The sequence below is a fragment of the Mus pahari genome, chromosome 3 (genome assembly GCF_900095145.1).
Source record: "Mus pahari chromosome 3, PAHARI_EIJ_v1.1, whole genome shotgun sequence".
NCBI lineage: Eukaryota > Metazoa > Chordata > Mammalia > Rodentia > Muridae > Mus > Mus pahari.
The window spans coordinates 63,183,367-63,193,505 of record NC_034592.1 but is presented as its reverse complement, the minus strand read 5'-3'; the positions used below and the strand labels follow the sequence as shown (position 1 = coordinate 63,193,505).

Here is a 10,139-nt window from a genome sequence, read left to right as displayed (position 1 = left end):
CTCCTTCTCTGGCCTCACTTAGCTCACAAGCTATTGGATGCTTTTCAAGAATAAAGACTTGCCCCAGCTGCCTGGGCTCTTCTTTCCCTGAGATGCAGAATACTTTGTTCTTTCTAGTTAATCCAAGCCTCTACTGAAATCTTACCTATTAGACTTCCGCTGACGCTCCTAAAACAGTGCCTTCTTCCCGTTTACTCCTCCCTAGCCCTGGCTGTGTGCTCCTTTGTAGTTCTCAATACACGATGGTGCTGTCTGTCTGTCTATCATCTATCTGCCCATCCACCTATCACCCATTCTGTTTGTAGGTTTGGCTATCCAATTGGTTATGTCTCCACCCCACCCCCACCACAGAGGGCAAACCATCGTAGATTGACCTTGTCCCGTTTTTGCTTCGTGCTTAATGTCCAGGATAGGGTTTGACACTAGCAGACTCATATTTAGCCCTCCATGATGAACAAAGACAGACACGCATGAGCACATGTAAGGCGGAATAAACTACTGAGGAGGAGGCGGCGGCAAATAAAACTATCAAAATACGCTTATTCTGGGTTATTTATATTTGGGTCAATGTAATTTGTCTCTGTAAATTAATAAAGAAAACAAAATTAATTATGCAAACACCTGGAACTGGTTATGAAAGAAAAAGGAGCCTATACTTTGTATAGACGGTGTAAGAAAGAAACAGCATCCAGACGGCATGTCCATAGACAGAGCTGAAAAGGTCTCCACAGGTCTTCAAACATTAGTGCGCTCTCTCTCTCTCTCTCTCTCTCTCTCTCTCTCTCTCTCTCTCAGAACCTGCTATTGGACACTCTACCAAGTTCAGCCACAGCTTTACGACTCCCCATAGAGGATATTTCGCTGAGATTCAGCTTCTATAAAAACAGCCGTTTCCCAGAGGGATGAGCAGAGAAGGGAGAGTAACTTCTGTCAGGTCGCCTATGAACTTCACAGGCAGGAGAACGCCGGCAAGGTTCTCTCTCCGCTTTGGCTTTTTTTCTCTCTCTCTTTCTGATGTTGATAGGGAGTATAAATAAACTGTAACTCGGAGGCTTTTTAACAAACACTTTATTATGAATAAAATCCACCTGAGCAGCGTGTAGCAATTTCTTTAGCTCCAATGTATTTCTTACTAACCATTCCCTAAATACGTGGTGGAGTTCATGACAAGCTATGTAACTAAGCATTATTCTAGATCGGTGGTTCTCAACCTGTGGGTTATGGCCCCTTTGGGGGCCAAATGAGCCTTTCACAGGGGTCACCTAAAACGATAGGAGAACACAGATATTTACCTTATGATTCATAACAGTAGCAAAATTCCAGTTATGAAGTAGCAATGAAAATAATTTTATGGTTGTGGGTCACAGCATTAGGAAGGTTGAGAACCACTGCTCTAGACGAAGAGTGTAGCAAGGTTCTACAGAAAATAGATATTGATGCTGTGATCTAAGTCACATGGTTTCTGTAGACTACTAAATTACTGGGAGATGAAGTCCAAAAAAAAGAAAAAATATAATTATTCAAGTCTTTTTCAAGTTTTAAGACCAGGAATCTGAGTAATAATTAGAAAGAATCCACTTTAATGGATGTTTGTGTCCACCAAAGCAGAGAACCTTTTTCTTTTTCCTTTTTTTGCATTCAGTACCCTGGATCTGCTCCATCTAATTAAGAGAAAGGTCATGTGCACACAAAATATGTTGCTGAGTAGCTGGATTAATCTTTTAACAAAGTCCTATTTCTAATTCGCCTTACCCTTAAGCCTCGGGTTTAACTAGCCTTGCAGCCCTGTGCTCTCCTTTTCCCCATCTCTCCCTCCTTTCTGTCTAACTGACCACCATTTCCAGAAGTCCTTCGCTCTCCTCCAAACCTTTGTACACAGCCTTCCATCCTAAGTGAAGCTTTGTGAATGGAGCAGCTGACTTAGCCTGTGCTCTTTGCAGCTTGCTGCCCCAAATTCCTTTCTACTCCTGAGGGCCTTTATGCAACTTGTGAGCCGTGCAGCCTGGGGTTAACTTAGGGTGAAAGTGTGCTGCCTGTATGCAGGTTGGTGTTTGCTGTTCTGGTTAGCAACATGAATAAGGACTTAAGCAATACCTGCTGTGCGGTTAGTTTAAGCCATGGGCATTCTGAATCTCTGTTGTTAGGGCTGAAAGCTGGTTGTAATTGAATTGTTTTGATTTACCCATCCCAGTTACATACTGGCTCAGTGGAGGAAACTATCTTTAATATTCAGAAGTAGTTATTTCTCCGTGAACTCCTCAGCCCCGCCCCAAACTGAAACCACTCAGAATAGGTTCTACACTGTCCAGGATCTTGCCGCCGGCTGACCAGAGCTAGCTCACTCCGGCTGCTGCCCGTCTCGGTGTTAGGTGAAGTCTGTTCAATCTAGGAACAGGCATCTTGGTATGTTTCCCATCTCGTCAGAGCGGCAGGCAGATGCTAAAGCAGAAGCGCCAGCTCAAGGGTGTACAGTATACAGAGGAGCCAGGGAAAGAAGAGCAATTGCTGACACCCACGTATGTGTGCACGCATTCGCCCACACATTTCAATTCAAAAATGTTTTCATAAGCCTTAGCAAAAGAAAGCAATGGCGCTGCTTGCGCAGCCCCTGCCGTGCGTGTCAGCCCGGGGTCTAATGTGCTTTTACTCGGAGCTAAGAAGGGGGGGGGGGCTATGTAGGGAGTGGGTTCCTTCGGCTCCGTTTATGGCGCCGTCCTCTGGTTTATCTTTCATCCCAGGGCTCTCCAGTGGTCCCAGCAGATTTGGAGTTAGTGTCTCTGATGTGTCTGCCTCTGACCTCTGACCTAAACTTCAGTGGTGTTATTTTCAGCTGTTCTTTGACAGGGATCCAACAGCTGCTGCTTAATACCACAGACAACTTCTGACAGGGGCCGAGCTTCTAGCAATAGGATTAATCTGTGAGCCTCACTCTGATTTGAAGCTAAAGTTTTTTTTTTTTTTTTCCCCTCCAGGTAGAAATGGGAATTTACAAAGAAAGGGGTGGGGGTGGGAAGCCAGAACAGAGCTAGGAGGCTAAACAAAACAGAGCCAAAAACAAACAAAAAAGAAACAGAATGTTCACTACAAAGAAAACACATCTCTTACAGTTAACAAGAAGCATGGAAGTGCTGAACTTTCTCACAGCTGGTTTGCTGGTTGAATTTGAAAATACCTACCGTTCAGAAAACAGTCACAGAGAAATCCCGGGAAGGTGTGTAGTTCTTGATAAATCCTGGGTGAGTTGTTTTAAAAATACCCCCAAGGAGAATCTGAGAAAATGGGACCATTCCACAGGCTTCATCTGGCAAAATCCTATTCAGTTTTAGAAAACCGGATTTTATTTTGAGCAGTTTTGTGACTTAACTACTCAAACAAATTCTAGAACTAGAGAGAGAGAGAGAGAGAGAGAGAGAGAGAGAGAGAGAGAGAGAGATTTAGTAGTTTCTTTGCACAAAGAAGACTTGAAAAGACCGGTATCCGGGTCAGAGACTTTCTGGTTGCAAAGTCCATAGTTACAACTGTTTAGTTTCGATGGCAAAACTAATTTGGGTCGTCAGGATGTAGGTTTTTTTCCATTAGCTATCAGTCACCAGCTGATAGGCAAAGAGCTCAAAGCTGTCCCTCAAGTTTCAGATAATGGCTCAAATGACTGGCACTTTCTGTTACCATACTAGGGGGGTGGATCTCTCTCTCTCTCTCTCTCTCTCTCTCTCTCTCTCTCTCTCTCTCTCTTTCTCTCTCTGCCTGCCAGTGGAGTGTAGCTCTCTCTCCCCTTTCCCCCCTCCCTCTCGATAAGCTCAATGGGGCTGTCTATTTTTAACTTCCTGTTCTTTCCTTTTGGCCGGGCAATCAGTGTGAAAAGAGGCAGGCGCGTTCCCTGAAAGAGTCCCCGGTAGCCTCGTGGAAGCCTTCTGACATGACCAGCAGACAGCATCACTACCAAGGCTGCTCCGGGGTTTAAACCCTGCTTCTAAAGTGCCATGTCCTGCAAAGAAAGTCCCCACGTGGGTGCTTCCACCACCACTGTCAGCTCTGTAGCGGTGCACGCTGGGGACTCCAAGATCGTGATAGCTATTGTCAAGGTAAACTCACAGCTTTCTTTCCACTGTCTGTGTGGCTGGGGGCGGGGGGGGGGGGATGACCGGGAGGGGGGAGACGGTCCAGGAGGCGCCGAGGAGAGGCGAGGCCTCCTCAGGGCTGGTGCGCGTGGCGGGGGGGGGGGGGGGGGGGCTCTTGGTAGAGTGGCTGGAGAGCACAGGAGGGTAATGCACTGCAGAGCAGATGACAAATAACAAGTGATCTTTGCCACTTAAATCAGGGACAAAGGACTGCTAAGTTTCAACAAGTTGGCAGCCGCTTGCTTTTCAGCTTAAAAAGCCATCCACAGCGCCTTCGAACAAACTTGACTATGCACTTTCAGTTCGGTCCTTAAAGGCAAGGCGCATGGGATGAGGGTTCAGGAATTCCAGGAGAGTCGGGTGGGCAGGACAGTGCCTGAGATTTCTGAGTGGATGTGATGGAGAATGGGGGAGGCGGGTCAGAGTGGGGCACTGTCCGGAGCTTGAGAGAACCAGACTCACCAGAAGCCTCCGCAAGTGCCTCCCAGAACCGGTTTTCACTGGTAAAGGCAACACTAAATACTTCTCCCACTGTAGGGGGATGGCGACTGCCACAGACTATGTATGAAACTGCCTCTCCCTCTTGAGAACAGGAAAGTGCAGTGACTTGGGCCTTAACTGTGTGTTTTATGTCTAATTGTTTGCAAAGATGGCCACACATTATTTTGGGTTGTACAAGGCTCCCATGATTTTTTTCCCCTCTGACTGAAATCATCATGAAAGATCCTCTGGAATATAAGCTTGCTCTTTAGACGATTTGCCACCCAAAGAATTCAGGTTTAATGAAAGCAAACCTGGTAAAACAAAACAAAAAACAAACAAACAAGCAAATAAACAAATACCTGGCTACAAGGCCCATTGAATTTACTTGCTGCAAAATTGTATAGTAGTGTGAAGCTGTGTAGAAAGAAAACAGAGCTTAACATTGAGCAAGATTCTCTGAAGAAGCAGGGAATACAGGGTCCCGCTCAAGGCGCGGGCTGGGTGGGGGTGGGGGGTTCTCAGTACTGGGAGACTTCTGTACAACAAATGGCACCTCAGCCCCACTCCCCATCCTGTCCTCAGCTTAGGTGTGAGTGGGAATGACAAGGACCGTGGCTTCCCCAGTGCAATCAGGTCACTTGCACACGAGATTTAAAGATGCTTTGGGCAACATGTTGATTCCAGCAAGGATGGAAGAGAAGCAAATCTATGACTTTTTGTTTTTTAAAATAAACATTGCTTTTTCTCAAACTTAAAATACTGGTAGACCGAGTCACAATACTTAGTAACCTATGAGATAGTCAGAGGTACAACGAACACACAAACTTTAACAACTATATAAACTGGATTCTGTTTCTCAGAAAGGCCACTCATGGTCCCCTCTCCAGCTCCCTTACCCCACTGCCATCTCCAAAGAAAAGGCACTTTAGCCTCTTGAGAGAGCAAAGTCTGTATTGATGGACAGGAAAAGCCCAGGTCTGGTCCATAGTGAAGCTTTACCCCGCTCTACCTGTGTGAAGTGTCGTTCTCTGTCTAGAGATGTTTTGCGCAAATTCATCCAGTGATGGTGAAGAACAGATGGTCTAATGCACACATTTCTCATTTGAGACTTTAAAGAATTAAAACCTGCCCTCCATGAGAAAAAATGTGTTCTGGGGATAAAAGAAGACCCAGCACGGGTTTGCATCAGACCTGTTGCGTTTCAACACATCAGACCATCCCTGTGGAAGGAGAAAGTGTTCATGGTGTAACTGGAAATTAAAATTAAAGGGTGGGAAAAGGAGCAGGGGGAGGGAGAATACAAGTTCACTTCACATTTTGTTTTTAGTGTGGCAAATGGGTACGACTCCAACTGGCTGAATCGAAGCCCAATCTCCTAGAAATTGGGAGCAGTCAAGATGAAACCAAAAAACTGCTTCAAGATCATGAGCTGCTTCTGGCCAAGCTTAAGGTAAGAGCCTCTGTGTCGCAGCAAAGTCAACGCTCCAAAGGAAGGTGAGACCGGTTCTCGCCTTCCTCTGTTCCCACTGCAGTGACTTGCTTTGGCCATTTTAATCCAATGCTGTTAGCGAATGAAAAAAAACCGCTGCTGTCGTGCGCAAGCATCAGCCTAGGAAAGAAATAACAAGGACTGGACAAACAGCTCAGTTGGTCAAGTGCTTGCCTTGTGAACATGACAATCTGGGTTGGATCCCTAGAGCCCATGGGAAACTGTCAGGCAGGCCAGGCGCGGTAGCACAGGAAATAGGAGGATCCCTGAAGTCTGCTGACCTGACCGGCTGGCCCAGCCTAATTGGTGAGCTACCTGCCAGTGAGAGATGCCATCTCAAACGAGGTGGACATACTCCTCAGCATGTTACATTAGTTGTTCTCTCCACAAGAACACACACACACAGGCAGACAGACACATGGACGCACATGCATGCCCAATAAAATACAAAACAAGTTGCATTTTTAAATTTGCCCTACATGCAATAGAAAATACAGAGGCACAGTATTTCCCCATCTTTTCAGTAGGAGAACCCCTCCGCTGGCCATCTTGGTGGAAACAAACTCCACAACCTTTTCATTCCATGCATTAAGCTACCAACACATAGTGTCAGAGCTAACTTTTCTGTTGCTAAACCAACCTTCTGATAATAATCTAGACAAATCATTTTTTTTAAAATATCTGATTTTATGCTTAATATTAAGAGTTATTGAAACCAGATGACATTATTAGTAAAATTAGACCCAACAAATTGTAGTTAGTTAAGAACGTAAAGTTAACACTGTTTTGGGATGCGTCGTAAGAACAAAGCCAACTACGTCATTTGTGAGGTTCTGAGCAAGGTGAAAAGGTGCAGACCCTTGTTCTAAAAGCTGTCATAGTGCATTTCATTCTGTGTTTAATATCTGTCTGCTTTGGGTACTAGGACAGGACACAAGGGTGAGTGTGGGCCATGAAGGTGGGGTACCACTTAATTTACACAGTGAATTCTACAGGGAGCCAACTGGATGAGAGAGAGAGAGAGAGAGACAGAGAGAGAGAGAGAGACAGAGACAGAGACAGAGAGAGACAGAGAGAGAGACAGAGAGAGAGACAGAGAGAGAGACAGAGAGAGAGACAGAGAATGACTTTCTGTACTGTGAGGTTCCAGATCCCAGCATTTGGTTCATGGTGTGTAGGATTCACTTAGAGAACACAAGCTGAAAGAAATGTCCTTAACCTTTCAAAGACAATGACAGGTGGGGAGTGAAGTCCGGTGTTGCCTTCCTCTGAGCAGGGCAGAGGGATGCAGTTAGTTCTCTGTGTTGTGCACTGCACATGCAAGCAAATAGATATCTTTGTTAAGATCAAAGAGGCTTGATAAAGATGCAGAGTCCTGAAATGGTCAGGATGCTCTGTGATGTTAGACTTAAATAGTACTGGCTTCTCTGTGTTTCTAGGCGGAAATGCATGGTTGATTTCTAACTCAGAGTCAACTCTAAACTGCATCTAGTTTATAGACTGTGGGAAAAGTAATTAATTGGGTAAAACTGACTGAGAGGATGAACCAATATTGAAGAAGACAGCCCCTAGAACCTGATACTTACTCCCTTGTGTGACAACTCCTTACTCTAGTGTCTGATCTGAGCTGTCATTCAAGGGAGCAGGCCCAGGTCATCACGAAGTCTTGTGTGCATTGACAAGAAATAACACCAAAACAAAACACCATTATAATGTGAAAGAACACTGGACCAGGAATCAAAAGACCTTTGTGTGGCTTTAGTCATGTCATAAACTAATGTAACTTGACAAATAATTCAAAGTCTTCCTGTTACAAAAATGCTTCAATACATTCCTAAACCTACTGTTCTGTGAAGCCCAGAAGCCCAGTACCGTTCCCCATTCATTCCTAAGGTTTGCTTTCCCGTAGTCAATGGGTCCCCATCTCCTTTCTATGCACCTGCCAACATCCGTGGGAGGTAGTCTGGACCTAACTACATTCCTTTCTCAGTTCCCACTAACTCAGGCTGTCTGGTACTTTCCAGTTCACTGATGAATCATCGATGGTGGCTCGTAGCAGATTGGGCCTCTGGGATCTATGGCTTTTCATCTCTCATATCTTTGAGAAAACACTACAAGACATACTTCCTTAGATGGACCAATGCTCTTCCTTGATATCTGAAAGCACCCTGGATCTCAGATGGAAATAGGGATTCCATTTAACAGTTTCTGTCTGCCTTTTGGGGCATTTGGGGCTCTAGATTCTAAATATCTGGTTCTTTTAGGCCAGACTTCAGGCTGTGGAAGAGCTACTTAAGTCTTCTGAACTCAGGCTTTTTGTCTGCATAAGGAGGGCGGGGGTCAGAGGCTTGTGTCTGTTGGAGTTTATCACTATGTGCCATGAATCCTGGAGTCATTTCGACCTCACTGCAAATGGGTTTAAAACGTAAGCTCTCAGATGAAAACCCATTTTGGCTTTACCTGTGGTTCTAGTCATAGGCTCTGAATAGCCATTTCTCATACCGTCCCTTTCCCATCTGTTTGCTAGGAACCTAGCCATCTCAGCCCCTGAGTAGTTTAATTATCAGGCCCATCTTTTAAACTACCCTGCTATTTAAATTTTTGTTTAATGCTTTTAAAAAAGAGAGATGGGGAATTGTCAAGGAGTTTGGATTATATTTCACATTTTCCAACTTAAAAATAGTGAGAATTGAGTCTCTCAAATGGATCCCAACTAATTGACTATTTATTATGCCAGCAGGGCCATCACCACTTAACCTGTGGCAGAAAATTGTTGGTATCAAGCTAATTGTAATATGAGGTTTTCAAAGGAAAAGGAAGTTAGTAGTTCAAGAAGCCAATCATATTTAATATTTGGCGTCATTCTAGTCCTTTCTGAGTGTATAGGACCTGGCAGTATGTTCCAATTATAGAGAAAAGGATTCTGGGAGGGGTTCTGGGAGGCTGTAAGGAGTTGGGAGGGATGCCCTTTCTGGTCGGTCGTAACACTCATCCTCTCCAGTGAGGGTATATATTTGAAAAATTAGGGTAATAACACTTACCTTTATACTTCCAAAAAGAAGATCTGGGAAGACAAATGTAATGCTGTATGGAAGTATGTGCTACCTTTAAGAGGGAAAATGGCATAATAATTATGCTAATGATGAATATATCAGACTAATGTGAACATTTACTAGAAAAGCTATTTTGTGCCTTCCATTAAAAATTATCTCAAACCCTCACAGGGAAGAATAAGGGGATAATGTTGGGAACACATGATTTTCCATAGTGTTTTTAATGCTTCGGATGTCTGTGCCCTGAGGGATTTCGTTTTGCCTTCAGCTATGTACTTAAGCATCTCTCTGGAGTATCCAGAGAAAAAACACTCCCCCGTTTCCAGTGAAGGAAACAATCAAGTGGGAAAGGTTTAAGTCCCAGGGCTTCTAGATTCCCACACTGCACTGAACTCTTTCCAATGAGAAAGGAGGCATCCAGGAAGGAAAAGAGGTAAAGACCTGCCTGAGGCTACTATTGACTTTGTGTCCCCACGTGGACCCAGAGTGGTCGATGGCAGAAACGAAGGGGTGGAGAGTCCTCTGGGACGTTGCTTAGGATGCCGCTATCGTCAGCATCTAAGTGTCCAAAGGAATGCTATGGTGCCAAGTGACTCTTGGGCACCAGCTCCTTGTTATGGGTGTGGGATACTCCGGAGGGATTACAAACCACCACCCACTTTACCTCTTATTTGACTCTCAGAAGTCTAGTGGTTTCCTGCTTCAGATGAGATCTCTGTCCCCGTGTGGCTAATATTTATCCTATTTCTGATTGCTGATCTAGAAACAGATGTGCTGTGAATACAGCATATGAATAGTAAAGCCAAAATCCTCATATTAAAATTTGCCTTGAAAAATTCAGGTGACAGCAGATGCTGGCGAGGTTGTGGAGAAATAGGAACACTCCTCCATTGCTGGTAGGATTGCAAGCTTGTACAACCACTCTGGAAATCAGTCTGGCGGTTCCTCAGAAAATTGGACATAGTACTACCGGAGGACCCAACAATACCTCTTCTG

The 10,139-nt window shown here is 44.7% G+C and overlaps 1 protein-coding gene across 5 annotated transcripts in view; it reads left to right on the top strand.

Annotated features, from left to right (window-relative positions):
* Window positions 1–3,123: 3,123 nt before the first annotated feature.
* Ccdc141 (coiled-coil domain containing 141) overlaps window positions 3,124–10,139 on the top strand; it is a 162,741-nt gene continuing 155,725 nt past the window's right edge. For 2 of the 5 annotated variants that reach the window (XM_029536228.1, XM_021193886.2), the window contains exons 1-2: window positions 3,757–4,082; window positions 5,929–6,051. In XM_029536228.1, coding sequence (XP_029392088.1) covers window positions 3,981–4,082; window positions 5,929–6,051 — 225 coding nt within the window. In that variant the 5' untranslated portion in view covers window positions 3,757–3,980. Of the gene's footprint in view, window positions 3,237–3,543; window positions 3,561–3,756; window positions 4,083–5,928; window positions 6,052–10,139 lie in introns of those variants that run through there. The other 3 variants (XM_029536226.1, XM_029536225.1, XM_029536227.1) reach the window with 3 other exon arrangements.